This window comes from Rhinoderma darwinii, chromosome 1, assembly GCF_050947455.1.
Source record: "Rhinoderma darwinii isolate aRhiDar2 chromosome 1, aRhiDar2.hap1, whole genome shotgun sequence".
Lineage (NCBI taxonomy): Eukaryota > Metazoa > Chordata > Amphibia > Anura > Rhinodermatidae > Rhinoderma > Rhinoderma darwinii.
Window position 1 is genome coordinate 156,312,522 of NC_134687.1, and position 17,455 is coordinate 156,329,976.

Consider the following 17,455-nt stretch of genomic DNA (forward strand, 5'->3'; position numbering starts at 1 on the left):
AACGTAAAAATGTCATGATTTTATTTTTTTTTTAAAGTGTTTCACATTAAAAACTTGATTTAAATAACAGGTCATTTTCTGGTGATACATTTTCTTTTAGGAGAAAATATTGTTATAGGCAATTTTCTATATCCATAGGTAGCAAAAAATGAATTACATTATAGAGCGCTGAAATTGTTTTAGGCCAACTTACCAACCATTTCCAAGGTGTTAACATCTATTGTACCACCAACGACTCCCCCTCTGGAGTCCAGCTGAGATCTTCCCAGGCCTACAGACATACTGATTTCCCGATCTCTGTTACTTCCCACAGACAAGCGACCTTGGCTTTTTAGTCCACTTGTGGTCCATCTGAAAACATTCGATTTGCTGTAACATCTATATTTTTTGTCTTCTACTTGCTCTACACAGATGACATCAAGCTGTCTATGTGCATAAAGAATTAGTCCCTTGAAATTATTAATATCTGGCATAAATACAACACCTTAAATGGCCACTATCGTTTCAACAAACTTGTTCCCGTATTATGGGCGATAGAACTACAAACAAACTTGCAGTTTACTTTATTGACCAAAAATTATGTTTCCTATTGCAAAATCGCTTTAAAGTCCCGGACACTATGCGTCTCCCATCTGTCCAATGCCTGTTGTCAAGATAAACTCGTCTCTAGCAGCAGAGGCACCAAGAACGATTACAGGAAGTGTTGGGCGGGTCCTTGTAGGCATTGCAGCTCTCCTCTGTCTCACAAGCTATACAGCAATAACAGAGAGGAGGGGTTTGACAGCTGGAGCGGCATCTCATTGGACAATGCATGAACACGCTCCCCAAGGGAGATGCTATGCATCCTGGGAAGTGAGGGAAAGGAAGTTTTAGCACAGACAGTGCTGGCAGAAGGCTGAGGGAAAGTGCACGCCACCTAAAATAGAGTGGATGCCAAAAAGCAGCGCAACAAAATCAGCGCATTCACTGGCTTTATCAGTTAGGAGATACAAAACAAGTTACAATTGTTGAAGGGCACGAGTGCTGCAAGCCCATTCTTAAGATATAATACTCTATATATAACATCTCAGTATCTGAAAAACTATCATAAGCAAGAATTTCCTCATTAGAGAAGCAAGTAAAAGGCGAGACTGTTAGGGTCAGGACAAATCACGTGCCATAAGTATCTGTTTTGCAACTACATTTTAGAAATAGTGACCAAGAATTGAGAAAATTTTAAGGAGCATACAATGAATCAAAGTTCTTTACAGAGGTCTTCATGTGTTTTATGGTGGTCCTAAAACAGTACACTAAGTAAAATAAACTTTTCCCAACTTACGTTGTATTTCCCATAACATTACTCATATTCATTTGAACATTGAGCTGTTTAAGATTGATTGCAAAAACAACAAGCGTTTCCCATGGTGCGGCCTGCTGGCTCGATGGTTTATTGACCTTACTGAATGAAGGGGTTGAGGTCTTAGTGACGGAATCTGAATGAGAAAAACACAGACAGAAAACAAGTTCAGCATGTACATTAGTGTATGACCATGAGAAAATACACAAATTAAAACCTGTCCAGTAAAAGACTCTAAAGTTCAGCCGTATGAATTAGTTCATCCCACCACTAGAAAGGGAATGTGTTTCGTCCTGTTTTAATTACAAATACACTACCGTTCAAAAGTTTAGGGTCACTTAGAAATTTCCTTATTTTTGAAAGAAAAACAGTTTTTTTCAATGAAGATAACATTAAATTAATCAGATATACACTCTATACATTGTTAATGTGCTAAATGACTATTCTAGCTGCAAACGTCTGGTTTTTAATGTATATAGAGGCCCATTTCCAGCAACCATCACTCCAGTGTTCTAATGGTACATTGTGTTTGCTAACTGTGTTAAAAGGCTAATGGATCATTAGAAAACACTTGAAAACCCTTGTGAAATTATGTTAGCACCGCTGTAAACAGTTTTGCTGTTTAGAGGAGCTATAAAACTGACCTTCCTTTGAGCTAGTTGAGAATCTGGAGCACTACATTTGTGGGTTCGATTAAACTCTCAAAATGGCTAGAAAAAGAGAGCTTTCATGTGAAACCCGACAGTCTATTCTTGTTCTTAGAAATGAAGGCTATTCCATGCGAGAAATTGCGAAGAAACTGAAGATTTCCTAAAACGGTGTGTACTATTCCCTTCAGAGGACAGCACAAACAGGCTCTAACCAGAGTAGAAAGAGAACTGAGAGGCCCCGCTGCACAACTGAGCAACAAGACAAGTACATTAGCGTCTCTAGTTTGAGAAATAGACGCCTCACAGGTCCTCAACTGGCAGCTTCATTAAATAGTACCCGCAAAACACCAGTGTCAACGTCTACAGTGAAGAGGCGACTCCGGGATGCTGGCCTTCAGGGCAGAGTGGCAAAGAAAAAGCCATATCTGAGACTGGCTAATAAAAGGAAAAGATTAATATGGGCAAAAGCACACAGACATTGGACAGAGGAAGATTGGAAAAAAGTGTTATGGACAGACGAATCGAAGTTTGAGGTGTTTGGATCACACAGAAGAACATTTGAGAGACGCAGAATAACTGAAAAGATGCTGGAAGAGTGCCTGACGCCATCTGTCAAGCATGGTGGAGGTAATGTGATGGTCTGGGGTTGCTTTGGTGCTGGTAAAGGGAGATTTGTACAAGGTAAAAGGGATTTTGAATAAGGAAGGCTATCACTCCATTTTGCAACGCCATGCCATACCCTGTGGACAGCGCTTGATTGGAGCCAATTTCATCCTACAACAGGACAATGACCCAAAGCACACCTCTAAATTATGCAAGAACTATTTAGGGAAGAAGCAGGCAGCTGGTATTCTATCTGTAATGGAGTGGCCAGCGCAGTCACCAGATCTCAACCCCATAGAGCTGTTATGGGAGCAGCTTGACCGTATGGTACGCAAGAAGTGCCCATCAAGCCAATCCAACTTGTTGGAGGGGCTTCTGGAAGCATGGGGTGAAATTTCTCCCGATTACCTCAGCAAATTAACAGCTAGAATGCCAAAGGTCTGCAATGCTGTAATTGCTGCAAATGGAGCATTCTTTGACAAAAGCAAAGGTTGAAGGAGAAAATTATTATTTCAAATAAAAATCATTATTTCTAACCTTGTCAATGTCTTGACTATATTTTCTAGTCATTTTGCAACTCATTTGATAAATATAAGTGTGAGTTTTCATGGAAAACACAAAATTGTCTGGGTGACCCCAAACTTTTGAACGGTAGTGTATATATATATATATATATATATATATATATATATATATATATATATAGATTATCTATATTTTTTTAAATCAAGTAGTTCTTTCTTAAAGATTTTGTTAACAAACAGATAACATAAAACGTACATACCCCTTAATTACATGCATCAAAGAATGACATAATGAAAGTAGCACATTACCAATATTGTGCAGATACTGCAAACGATCTTCAACATATTCCCACACCAGCCTCTCCCTGCCCTCCCTACTTGGTGCACCTGAAACATGTTCAAATCATTCCAAAACATGTACCTTCTACATAATCATGTGATTTAGATGTATGATTAACCTAAACCACAACATTGTTCTGTATTATTCTGTCCCGAGTCATATTAGAGGAAGCTAAACCCGAAATATCTAACCCCCGGGGCCCATATTTCTTAAAAATTTTTCACAGATCCCCTTTTTAGATATATAGGTTTTTCCATACTAACGTAATCAACTTCCTTGCCATGTACAGCAGTCGAGCTACGACCGTTTTAAACACTTCAGAGCCCTGTAAGTCATCTACATATCCCAATATGCAAACATGCGGCGACATTAGGATATTAATAGAATAGATTGAATTAATAACATCCACCACTTCAGTCCAAAAACGCTCAAGTTCTGAGCACGACCACATCATGTGTGTAAGGTCAGCACTGGCAGTCTTACATCTATTACAAGTGGGAGAATCTCTCAGTCCAATATCAAATAGGAACGTGGAGGTTTTATATACCCTATGGAGTAGATATAACTGTGACAGTCTATGTGCCTCACTAAGCGACAATCTGGGTGTATATGCTACAATCTCCTGCCACTGCCCATCTTTTATGGGACGGAGATCTCTGTCCCACTTTTCCTTAACGGTTAATGTGGAATTTGAGTGTAACTTTACCAATAGAAATTTATAATAGGTATAAGACATTTCGATTTCTCTGAAAACCCACAATAGTAACAGGATTATTAGTGCACATAATTTAATCTCTTACGTGGATTTCTGCTTCCAGAGCATGTCTCAACTGTAGGTACTCAAAATAGGAAGATCTTGGCAAGCCAAATTCAGATTGTAGATCAGGAAATTGTTTAATTACCCCTTCTTTATACAATTGAGTTAACCAACTAATACCCTTATATTTCCATCTGCCAAATCCCTCCAAACTAGCAACTTCTGGTAAGCCCGGGTTATCCCAAATGGGGATAATTTGAGTATGTCCTGTTATACCCAAAAGGGTCTTCGTCTTCTACCATATTCTATTAAATTGGTAGATAGTGGGGAACTGTCTAGAATGCATCCGAAACGTATTAGTCTCAAGCGCTGCAAAAAGCCTATCACAGCGTATGAAGTTTTTTTTTTAGCATGTCTCAAATGGATTTGTGATCATCTAGCCCCCATCCCTGAAGATGTTGCAGCTGCATTGCGAAGTAATAAATCCCAGGATTAGGAACCGTCAATCCAACGTCCGTCTTAGACCTTTGCATGGTGTCTAATTTAATACGTACATATCCCAACTTTCAAATAAGATCCCTGAGCAATCTACTAACAGCGATAAAATAACTTTGGGGTATCCAAACTGGAGAGTTATGGAGAAGATAAGGCATCCACACCATTTTTATGAGTTTAGCGCGGCCCACTATAGATAAGGGCAACTCACACCAGGCGTCCAGTTTATTTCGAAATTTCAGTCTAAATTAAGATGCTCATAGTCTGTCAATTCCGTGGAAATCTGTACTCCCAAATACTCAATAACAGTTGCACATCTCAATGGCATCCGCTCACTTTACACCGCAATAAGAGGCTCATCCAACGGCAATAACTCTGATTTCATCCAATTAATCTACAAACCAGAATATGTTCCAAACTGTCTAATAATTGACCTTACAGCATCCAACGTTTGTCCTGTATCTCCGAGAAATAAAAGCATGTCATCGGCATATAAAGCTATCCTTTCCTCCACTGTACCTCGCCGAAACCCTACTATCCCTGGATGTATTCTAATCCACGGCGCTAATGGTTCTATCGCGAAGAGCAGGGGAGACAGGGGACAACTCTGACGTGTGTCCCTGCCCAACGCAAACGCCTCTGTCAATCCCCCATTGACCCTCACAACGGCCACTGGAGCCTCATACAATAGTTGAACGAATGCTATGAACCTTTCACCAAATCCCATACATTTCATAACCTGCCACAAATATGCCCATTCTATACTGTCAAAGGCCTTGGCGTCCAAAGAGCATAAAGCCCATCTCCCCGGATTATCCACTGGTATATGCATATACAAGTATAATCTCCTAAGGTTAATAGCAGTCGATTTTGATGGCATAAAGCCGGTCTGATCCAGATGGATCAGTGATGTTATTATTTTGGATAAGCTTACAGCCAAGGCCTTTGCAATAATCTTCACATCTACAGGGAGTAGGGATATCGGCCTATAAGAGTCTGGCAAAAGTGGATATTTTCCTGGTTTTGCCAAAACCACAATAATAGCCTCCTTCATGGAATGTGGTAAGGGACCTGACAGTAATACCTCTTCGTATACCTTCAGTAATTCAGGCAGCAACGCATCCCCTAACTGTTTATATAATTTCCCCGGTAGCCCATCTAGTCCAGCGGCCTTACTGTTAGCTAAAGACATAGTAGCATCTTTCAACTCCCCCAATGTTAGCGGAACCTCTAAGAAATCCCTATCAGTCTCCGAAAGTACTCCCAGGCGTATGTCAGATAAAAACCGTTGTATCTGGTCAGATGTCATGAGCAATATAGATTTATAAAGATCCCTATGGAAAAGATGAAAAATCTCAAGTATTTGTGCTGTCTGCTACTAGATCACCCAGGGATGTATTCATAGAGGACACATGTGAGGAACCTTCCTGTGCCCTGGCTATTTTGGCTAACATGCGGCCTGCCCTATCTCCTTCTTCAAAAAATGACTGTTTAGATAAGTATCTCTTATTTTCAGCTTCTGTCAGAAGGTGTACCTGTAAAGTCTCCCTAGCCTCCTTCCATGGTTTAGCTGTCTCCTCTGTAGGACACTGAATAAAAGTAGATTCCGTCTCATCTACCCTTTGTCTCATTTTCACCCCCAATCGTCTAGTTCTCAACTTTCTCTGACTAATGAGTTTAATAAGTATCTGCCAGTAGATGCCTTCACAGCATCCCACACTATGTTAAAGAGGCTGTATTAACATTATAACAAAAAAAAAAAAAACAGAAATATGATGCGAGATAACCTCACCATCCAATAATGGGAGCCAAAATGCTTTAACCTTCCACATCTAAAGACCCTGCCTAGCCGCACGTGAAAAATCCGCCCGCAGCAACATAGGTGAATTATCCGACAACGCCCTAGTCAAATACCCCACATAACGAATCCTGGGCAAAAGAAGATCATTGACAAACATATAGTCTATCCTAGATAAGGAATTAAAAGTACTGGAATGACAAGAAAAAGTCCGCGTTTGGGGATGTTTGAGCCTGCATATGTCAAGCAGTGAGACTTCTTGTAACAAACGACCAAAGAGAGTTAACCAATCACATACAAAAACAGGATCAGCTTGCAGTTTATCCCAGTACCCATGAACCAAATTATTAAAGTCTCCCATCATAAGCAAGGGAACATTGGGGAATCTATCTGCAAATAAAAGTACTTTATTTAACACAACCACAGAATAAGGAGGCGGCACATATATCGCTATCAACACAAACTCAATGGCATAGATGGTGCAATGCAAGCATATGTATCTGCCCTCTCCGTCTATTTCATCATCCATACATCAAAATTGAACCGTTTTATGTAATAGGAGACTTACACCTCTAGAAGATCCCGTATGGGTAGCGTGGTAGGCAGAGCCAATCCACGCCCGTTTAATTGTATGTACCGTTTCTTTAATAAGAGGAGTCTCCTGCAAGCCAACGGATGGTTTTCGTAACTTAATATATTCAAATAAAGCCCTCCTTTTAATCGGATCTCCCATGCCCCTTACATTCCAGGACAGAAAAAGCACCTGTTCAGCCATCGTACTTGTAAATATCTAGGCCAGGCCTCTGCCGCTGTTTATCAGACCTACCCCACCCCTGAGCTGCAACCATCAGCAGTACATAACATATATCAGCAAAACGTATCAGCATTAAGAATACATCCTTGTTTCAGGTGCACCAAACCCTCCCCCTCCCCCCCAACAACTGTAAACAACAGATACATAGTAAGATGAAACCACCTGACCAACATTGTCAGGTGGGGGGCACGAGTTCACCCTAGAACCTTCAGGTAGAATGTGAAAAATTCGGCTACCACCTATCACACATAGGAGACGCTGCCCCCACTGGCTAGAAGGATAAAATCAGCAGGTAGCGATCATACAGAAAAAGCAGTTCAGAACACGAGGACATCGTCCAGATGTCGAGCACATAACATATAAACATAATAGCAGATCTTCCTATCAGGTTGCATTATCTCCTTGAGCATTGCGTTGCAATCTATACTCCCAGCAATCCATCCAATCCAGGGCCAATTTCAGATTTTCAAAAAAGTGTGTAGAACCCATGGCAACCACTTGCAGACGAGCAGGATAAAGCATGACGTGCGGCAATTGTAGATTGCGGAGACGTCTCTTGACATTCATACATTTTGCCCTCCTCGTTTGAATGTCCGTAGAGTAATCCGGATAGAAAGGTGATTTTACATCCATTAATGGCAATATCAGACATCTCTCTGGATTTCTTCAGGATAATCTCTCTCTCTCTGTAATGTAGCAGTTTAGACAAAATGGTTCTAGGCGGGGCATCTTCCAGCAGTGGGCGGGTTGGTACTCTATGAGCCCTTTCTACAGGATACAACGGTGATAAAGTCCCTTGTCTGAACGTATTTAGCATCCAGGCTTCGAAATACAACGTAGGTTCTGTACCCTCTACTTTTTCAGGCACCCCCACAAGACGGACATTATTTCTGCGGAGTCTATTTTCCAAGTCATCAGCCTTAGCCATAAGACCCGCTGAATCATGAGGCTGTATGTCTTGCAGGGCAGGTGTGACTGCATCCTCCATGTCACTTACTCTCCCCTCCACTCCAGCAGTTCGCTCAGAGATCTTTTGAATATCATGTCTCAGAAAAGTGATATCTGCCATCACCTTCCCCATTTGAGAAACGATTGTAGAAACATTCACATTGCATGTATTGACTGCTAGCAAAATGTCCGTCAAAGTAGGCTCTAAGTCAGGAGAACCCGTGGGTTTATCTGGCAATGAAATAACTGCCGCAGTATCATGAGGCAGCAATAAATCACACTCTGCACTCCGTTCACTCCCACCTCCCTTCTCCGCCATTTCCGCATCCTCACCAGTTATATCAGCCGCCAGCATGTCTGATATCCCGAGTACATGATGTGGAGATAGACAGTCTGGCAAATTGTTCAAAGCTGCCATGTCCGCAGCCCTCTCCGCCAGTCTCAGCTGCCTGGGCGTCTGCAAGCCCTGGCCAGCGCCATTTTGTAAGGCACGATCTCCCCCTTCAGTGACGTATTTCTTCTGTCTTGTCATGAGGTTTGGGGTTTCGGAAGCACGACCGCGCTTCCAGTGTCTTATGATCGGTAGGCAGGACTCCAACATGCACCGACAGGATGATTTTAACAGGATAAACGATCAAACAAGAAGTGCCGGCCGGGGACCTCTCACTTCTTGCGACTGCTCACATCCCGGATCAAGCCACGCCCTCATATATACTTTTTTTAAATTAACATTTGGGAGCCATTTTTTAAATAGTGACAACTGGAAGTTCTGCCATATTGGTTGTCACTTCTGAATAGGCTTCTCAGAAACTGATGGGAAAATGTCACTTCACTATTGATAGAACAAGCTAATTCTGTAATAACAATCAATATGGCTGCTTCTGATTTACTAATATATGACCAATTATAGATTTTGAGTGGAAAACCGTTTAAAGATTTTTTTCTTTCTAGATTAAATACATAATTACATGAAAAAAACAAACCATTTTTAGATTTCATAAATATATAAAGCAATTTAAAGGGAGTCTAGCAGCATTTTCCACGCCCCCCACAAAAAAACAAACGCTGACACCTCTAATTAGGTCTAGTGGAAAGAAGTGGAAAAATACCTTTGTCACAATCTTAGTCCTTGCATAACCGTAAGAAAGTAGTTTTATTCTCCCATGCCCTAAGCTCTAAACCTTCCCCTCCCCTCTGCAGTTAACTGACAGCTGTGGATGGGTTGGCGTATGACGCCGAAGACCAGTAGAGCGTCAGTCAACTGTAGAGAGGAGGGGATGGGTTAGAGCCTAGGATACAGGACACTTCAGATTTCGGCAGACACTTTTAAGCTAATTTTCATACGGTGCGTGGGAGAATAAAACTACTTTTTTAGTTATGCAAGGACTAAGATCGTCGACATAGGTATGTTTCCACTACTTTCCACTGTACCTAAATAGTGGTGTCAGCAGTTGGGGGGGGGGGGGGGGGCAGGTAAAAGCTGCTGACCGACACTTTTTAATATTGTATAGAATACATACCCCTTCGTGGCACTGAGGAGTCAGAAACACTTCTAGATCTAGTCACAGCTGGAGATTTCAAGGAGGCAGGAGACATGCTGCTATTTTGTGTGTGTTCATTGAAAACATTGGGTGACTGTGCCATGTGACTGAATGAAGCTGACTGACTGGGTTGCTCCCAAGTCCTACAGTATGCTTTGCGAGAAGATTCAGGAGAAAGATGCTGATTTACTCCATCAACAGAATCAGGTGTTCCAGGTCCAGAAGCTAGAAAAAAAGATACAAATTTTTACTTGCGGTGAAGACATCTAAAATTTATAGAGCATGAAGTTGATCAGATATATCACCGAACATTAAAAGCCAGTCTGCACAATTTGAACCATTAAGAGGTTCACATTAAATGTCACTTACATTTCAACTGCACCAAGGCTACAGCCCAGAGCACATAAAGTTACAACTGGTGCTCTAGGAACTAAAGGCGCTCCGAGCACGAGTTGGGTCTCATCCTCCATAGTTTCCTTAGCTAACCCAGGCTAGAAGTTTGAATTTAGCCTTCTTCACAAGACAACTTGAGTGCACATTTTGTAACTTACCCGGTAAATTGATCGTTTGATCACCAAGAAAAAGGCGTCTTGCAATACTTCTTCTATACCATGCCCTTGGAAATGCCAAAATTTCACTAAGACGGCGCATGTCATACTTGAATGAAGCAGAACCTATATCACAGACAGCTAAGGGGAAAAAAATTATAAGCATTTTCATGTTCAGACATAAAATATGGTACCTGATGCCTATTTTGTTCTAGTTATTCACATTGCTATATCTGGGCCTCCCTTACATTTTCATTTATTTGCCGGACTATTTTAAATCTATCTTAGCATTGTTTTGGTGTCCTCCTAATCTTTACTTATAGTTTTGTTATTTATATAGTTAACACGCATAAAAGTATAACAATAAAGTACCTGAGATGTTTATTAAAGTGGTATCCATTTTACTTGCTGCTTTATTAGGTGTCACACTTTCAAAGAAAGATGCACCACCAGAACGTCTCATTCTGGATAAACTGACTTTGACAAACTCCAGATTAATACTGAGGGAGTCTTTTCGGCCAGTCACTGATGTAGGCTCTTCATCAACATGTCCTACAAATGAGAAATACTGTTAGGGAAACTGAGGCCCTCTTCACATCACATTTATGAACTACGTTTATCGTGTACGTCGGGAAAGCTCCATTAGTTGGAGGGAGGCAAAATGAGTATATTTTGGCCTTTGCACCTTCTTTTTGAAGAATGGAATAGCGTAGTAGTCTAGGGCTAGGCTATTCCGTCTTTAGGGATCCCGCCAAAAACGTATATCGCACAGTGAACATTTTTTAACATGGGAGCCTATGGGTGACAGATGCCGCTGTTAGGCATCTGTCGCATGCATACGTTGGAAAGCTCTAGTGACAAAACTGTCCACCTGCCGTTCTGCCTGGGGACTCTGGCCATAGAGAAGCACCTGACGTCATTGTCCGTATATGGACAGTGACTTTAGGAGCTTTCCAAGGTTCAGAGTACCTGGATGACATATCCCGTTGTATGCCATACAGTTGATGCCTTCCATCAGAGTTATATGTCTACATTTGACGTACGGCCAAAACGTAATGTGAAGAGGGCCTTAGAAAGAAAAATCTCTGCTTTTGAACAACAATTTGCATTACAGTTAAATCAAAATACGAAGTAGAATATTTTTGCAAACACATTGCTTTACTTGTTTTCTACTCATTTTAAGTTATACTATTGCTCTCTTCTACATTTATTTCTAAAACTAAATTAAAAATGCTGCTGATTTCCGGTGTTCACAGCGGAGCCATTTTGGTTTCTAAGGGCAATTAGCAGAACTTTGGATATGAATGGAAAATAAATAAGTCAAAATTGGTGAAAAAAAAACATTAAAAGAAAAAACGGATGATGATAATGGAAGCCTTAATAGACATGGGTAAACCTCAGTGATGACATCAATGGAGTAGTCAGAGCAGAGGAGAAAGCAACTTCCCAGTTTGTGCAGGCCAGGGAGTAAGGTCTCATTCGACACCAGACACCAGACTTTCTATTCTCCACACTTTTTATGGATGGCCAAGCTTAATGCATACTCTAATAAAAGTTAACGGAGCTGTCCATCTTAGAAGGATCACCCTAAGAATAAGCTGATTAAAGGCAGCCCTGCTGCTGGGACAGCCAGTTATCAGCTCTGAACTGTAGGGAATTTGCCAGCAAATGTTCAATTCCCTTGCAGCACTACCAAAGGGGAAATTAAGCATTACACAGGTATTATTGAAATCAATGAACTGTCTGCGTAATGCATCAGTATTAAAAACTGCCCCGTGCCCGGACAACCCATTTTAGACAGGGCCTGTAGTATCATAGTTTTAAAGATTGATAGATTTTGCTAAAGGTTGTGATGACCACAAATTAACTTTTTACTGTAGCTAGGATTTAAGGTTTCTTGACAAAAGCCCAAAGCCTTTATAACAAATTAAAGTGGTTGTCCGCTTTGTGCAACCTCTTTTTGTAAGAATGGTCCTCTGTCGATAAGTTAATAACAGGATGCTGTGCTACTGGGACCCCGGCAATCAGCTCTTTTGTTGTGAAACCTGGAAACAAGTGTTCGATTTCCCTGCAACGCCACCACAGTGGAGACAATGCTCTGACATGCTGGGTCATCCAAAATAAGAGATGCTCACTCTGCCTAAGATTGGATGTACACATGTCAGAATTTGCTGCAGACATTTCTGAAAATCAGCGCCATTCATCCCATGTGGTTGGTTCATTCATCACATGGATTTCTGGAAGTTCCATTCAGATCCAAAAATTTCTGCAACAAAATCTGCCTGAACTGCACCTTCCACAGTCCTCCCCCTCACTAAAATTGAAACGGTCACGGGCGGCGAGTGGATGCAGTGGCGTCGCTAGCCCCGGAAGGGGCTCCAGTGCTAGCGCCAGCCACATTCACTTGTATGTGCGTCCTCAGGACGCACATACAAATTAATACTATAAGCTGCAGGCCACGTTAAGCCTGCAGCCTAGAAGGAGTCGCGCAGGCTGGTGTGATGATGTCACATCACGCCGGTCTGCACATGTGTCCCGCCCGAGAGACAGTGTAACACTCGGTTTGTCGCGGAAACAGGGCAAGGTAAGTACAATCTTTTTTTTTTTAAGGAGCTGTGGAGGAGGGGGTCTGTGTAGCGCTATATACAAGGGGATGAGTGGGGCTGTAGAGCTCTATATACAAGGGGAGTGGGGCTGTGTAGCACTATATACAAGGGGAGGGGACTGTGTAGCACTATATACAAGGGGAGGGTGGCTGTGTAGCACTATATACAAGTGGAGGGCGGCTGTGTAGCACAGCACGATATACAAGGGGAGGGGGCTGTGTAAAACTATATACAAGGGGAGACGTGGCTGTTTAGCACTATATACAGGGGGGCTGTGTAGCGCTATATACAATGGGAGGAGGGGGGCTGTGTAGCGCTATATACAATCGGAGGTGGGGGGCTGTATAGCGCTAAATACAAGGGGAGGAGCGGCTGTGTAGCACGATATACAAGGGGAGGAGGCGGCTGTGTAGCACGATATACAAGGGGAGGGGGAGGCTGTGAAGCACGATATACAAGGGGAGGGGGCGGCTGTGAAGCACGATATACAAGGGGAGGGGGCGGCTGTGAAGCACAATATACAAGGGGAGAGAGGGCTGTGTAGCACTATATACAAGGGGAGAGAGGGCTGTGTAGCACTATATACAAGGGGAGAGGGGGCTGTGTAGCACTATATACAAGGGGAGAGGGGGTCTGTGTAGCACTATATACAGGGGGAATTTCTGTGTGTAAGTACCTACAGGGGGAATTGCTGTGTGGCATTACCTACAGGGGGGTCTGTGCGGCAGTATCTACATGGGGGGTCTGTGCGGCAGTATCTACATGGGGGGTCTGTGTGGCAGTATCTACAGGGGGATGTGTGTGGCAGTATCTACAGGGGGATGTGTGTTGCAGTATCTACAGGGGGATGTGTGTGGCAGTATCTACAGGGGGATGTGTGTGGCAGTATCTACAGGGGGATGTGTGTGGCAGTATCTACAGGGGGATGTGTGTGGCAGTATCTACAGGGGGATGTGTGTGGCAGTATCTACAGGCGGGCTGTGTAGCACTATATACAAGGGGAGGGGTCGGCTGTGTAGCACGATATACAAGGGGAGGGGGTCGGCTGTGTAGCACGATATACAAGGGGAGGGGGCCAGCTCTGTAGCACGATATACAAGGGGAGAAGGGTCTGTGTAGCACTATATACAAGGGGAGAGGGGGCTCTGTTGCACTATATACAAGGGGAGAGGGGGCTGTGTTGCACTATATACAAGGGGAGAGGGGGCTGTGTTGCACTATATACAAGACAAGGGGAGAGGGGGCTGTGTAGAACTATATACAGGGGTAATTACTTTGTGGCAGTATCTATAGGGGGGTATGTGTGGCACTATCTATAGGGGGTATGTGTGGCACTATCTACAGGGGGTCTGTGTGGCACTATCTACAGGGGGGTGGTCTGTGTGGCAGGATCTACAGGGGGGTGGTCTGTGTGGCAGGATCTACAGGGGGGTGGTCTGTGTGGCAGGATCTACAGGGGGGTGGTCTGTGTGGCAGGATCTACAGGGGGGTGGTCTGTGTGGCAGGATCTACAGGGGGGTGGTCTGTGTGGCAGGATCTACAGGGGGGTGGTCTGTGTGGCAGGATCTACAGGGGGGTGGTCTGTGTGGCAGGATCTACAGGGGGGTGGTCTGTGTGGCAGGATCTACAGGGGGGTGGTCTGTGTGGCAGGATCTACAGGGGGGTGGTCTGTGTGGCAGGATCTACAGGGGGGTCTGTGTGGCAGGATCTACAGGGGGGTCTGTGTGGCAGGATCTACAGGGGGGGTCTGTGTGGCAGGATCTACAGGGGGGGTCTGTGTGGCAGGATCTACAGGGGGGGTCTGTGTGGCAGGATCTACAGGGGGGTCTGTGTGGCAGGATCTACAGGGGGGTCTGTGTGGCAGGATCTACAGGGGGGTCTGTGTGGCAGGATCTACAGGGGGGTCTGTGTGGCAGGATCTACAGGGGGGTCTGTGTGGCAGGATCTACAGGGGGGTCTGTGTGGCAGGATCTACAGGGGGGTCTGTGTGGCAGGATCTACAGGGGGGTCTGTGTGGCAGGATCTACAGGGGGGTCTGTGTGGCAGGATCTACAGGGGGGGTCTGTGTGGCAGGATCTACAGGGTGGGTCTGTGTGGCAGGATCTACAGGGGGGGTCTGTGTGGCAGGATCTACAGGGGGGGTCTGTGTGGCAGGATCTACAGGGGGGTCTGTGTGGCAGGATCTACAGGGGGGTCTGTGTGGCAGGATCTACAGGGGGGTCTGTGTGGCAGGATCTACAGGGGGGTCTGTGTGGCAGGATCTACACGGGGGTCTGTGTGGCAGGATCTACAGGGGGGTCTGTGTGGCACGATCTACAGGGGGATGTGTGTGACAGTATCTACAGGAGGGTCTGTGTGGCGCTATCTACAGGAGGGTCTGTGTGGCGCTATCTACAGGGGGTCTGTGTAGCACTATCTACAGGGGTTCTGTGTGGCACTATCTACAGGGGGTCTGTGTGGCAGGATCTACAGGGGGGTCTGTGTGGCAGGATCTACAGGGGGGTCTGTGTGGCAGGATCTACAGGGGGGTCTGTGTGGCAGGATCTACAGGGGGGTCTGTGTGGCAGGATCTACAGGGGGGTCTGTGTGGCAGGATCTACAGGGGGGTCTGTGTGGCAGGATCTACAGGGGGGTCTGTGTGGCAGGATCTACAGGGGGGTCTGTGTGGCAGGATCTACAGGGGGGTCTGTGTGGCAGGATCTACAGGGGGGGTCTGTGTGGCAGGATCTACAGGGGGGGTCTGTGTGGCAGGATCTACAGGGGGGGTCTGTGTGGCAGGATCTACAGGGGGGGTCTGTGTGGCAGGATCTACAGGGGGGGTCTGTGTGGCAGGATCTACAGGGGGGTATGTGTGGCAGGATCTACAGGGGGGTCTGTGTGGCAGGATCTACAGGGGGTCTGTGTGGCAGGATCTACAGGGGGGTCTGTGTGGCAGGATCTACACGGGGGTCTGTGTGGCAGGATCTACAGGGGGGTCTGTGTGGCACGATCTACAGGGGGGTCTGTGTGGCGCGATCTACAGGGGGGTCTGTGTGGCGCGATCTACAGGGGGGTCTGTGTGACGCTATCTACAGGGGGGTCTGTGTGACGCTATCTACAGGGGGGTCTGTGTGGCGCTATCTACAGGAGGGTCTGTGTGGCGCTATCTACAGGGGGTCTGTGTAGCGCTATCTACAGGGGTTCTGTGTGGCACTATCTACAGGGGGTCTGTGTGGCAGGATCTACAGGGGGGTCTGTGTGGCAGGATCTACAGGGGGGTCTGTGTGGCAGGATCTACAGGGGGGTCTGTGTGGCAGGATCTACAGGGGGGTCTGTGTGGCAGGATCTACAGGGGGGTCTGTGTGGCAGGATCTACAGGGGGGGTCTGTGTGGCAGGATCTACAGGGGGGGTCTGTGTGGCAGGATCTACAGGGGGGGTCTGTGTGGCAGGATCTACAGGGGGGTCTGTGTGGCAGGATCTACAGGGGGGTCTGTGTGGCAGGATCTACAGGGGGTCTGTGTGGCAGGATCTACAGGGGGTCTGTGTGGCAGGATCTACAGGGGGGTCTGTGTGGCGCTATCTACAGGGGGGTCTGTGTGGCGCTATCTACAGGAGGGTCTGTGTGGCGCTATCTACAGGGGGTCTGTGTGGCGCTATCTACAGGGGGTCTGTGTGGCGCTATCTACAGGGGGTCTGTGTGGCACTATCTAAAGGGGATCTGTGTGGCACTATCTACAGGGGGTCTGTGTGGCACTATCTACAGGGGGTCTGTATGGCACTATCTACAGGGGGTCTGTATGGCACTATCTACAGGGGGTCTGTATGGCACTATCTACAGGGGGTCTGTATGGCACTATCTACAGGGGGTCTGTATGGCACTATCTACAGGGGGTCTGTATGGCACTATCTACAGGGGGTCTGTATGGCACTATCTACAGGGGGTCTGTGTGGCACTATGTAAAGGGGATCTGTGTGGCACTATGTAAAGGGGATCTGTGTGGCACTATCTACAGGGGGTCTGTGTGGCACTATCTACAGGGGGTCTGTGTGGCACTATCTACAGGGGGTCTGTGTGGCACTATCTACAGGGGGGTCTGTGTGGCACGATCTACAGGGGGGTCTGTGTGGCACGATCTACAGGGGGATGTGTGTGGCACGATCTACAGGGGGGTCTGTGTGGCGCTATCTACAGGGGGGTCTGTGTGGCGCTATCTACAGGGGGTCTGTGTAGCACTATCTACAGGGGTTCTGTGTGGCACTATCTACAGGGGGTCTGTGTGGCACTATCTAAAGGGGATCTGTGTGGCACTATCTACAGGGGGTCTGTGTGGCACTATCTAAAGGATCTGTGTGGCACTATCTAAAGGATCTGTGTGGCACTATCTACAGGGGGTCTGTATGGCACTATCTACAGGGGGTCTGTATGGCACTATCTACAGGGGGTCTGTGTGGCACTATCTACAGGGGGTCTGTGTGGCACTATCTACAGGGGGTCTGTGTGGCACTATCTACAGG

General features: G+C 45.5%; 1 protein-coding gene across 7 annotated transcripts in view; it reads right to left on the bottom strand.

Moving 5' to 3' along the window:
- Positions 1-17,455, bottom strand: part of BLTP1 (bridge-like lipid transfer protein family member 1) — a 381,561-nt gene that overhangs the window by 15,801 nt on the left and 348,305 nt on the right. For all 7 annotated transcript variants that reach the window (XM_075860492.1, XM_075860489.1, XM_075860493.1 and 4 more), the window contains 5 exons: positions 10,727-10,906; positions 10,358-10,495; positions 9,786-10,031; positions 1,319-1,472; positions 194-351 (listed from right to left, as the gene is read on the bottom strand). In XM_075860492.1, coding sequence (XP_075716607.1) covers positions 194-351; positions 1,319-1,472; positions 9,786-10,031; positions 10,358-10,495; positions 10,727-10,906 — 876 coding nt within the window. The remainder of the gene's footprint in view (positions 1-193; positions 352-1,318; positions 1,473-9,785; positions 10,032-10,357; positions 10,496-10,726; positions 10,907-17,455) is intronic.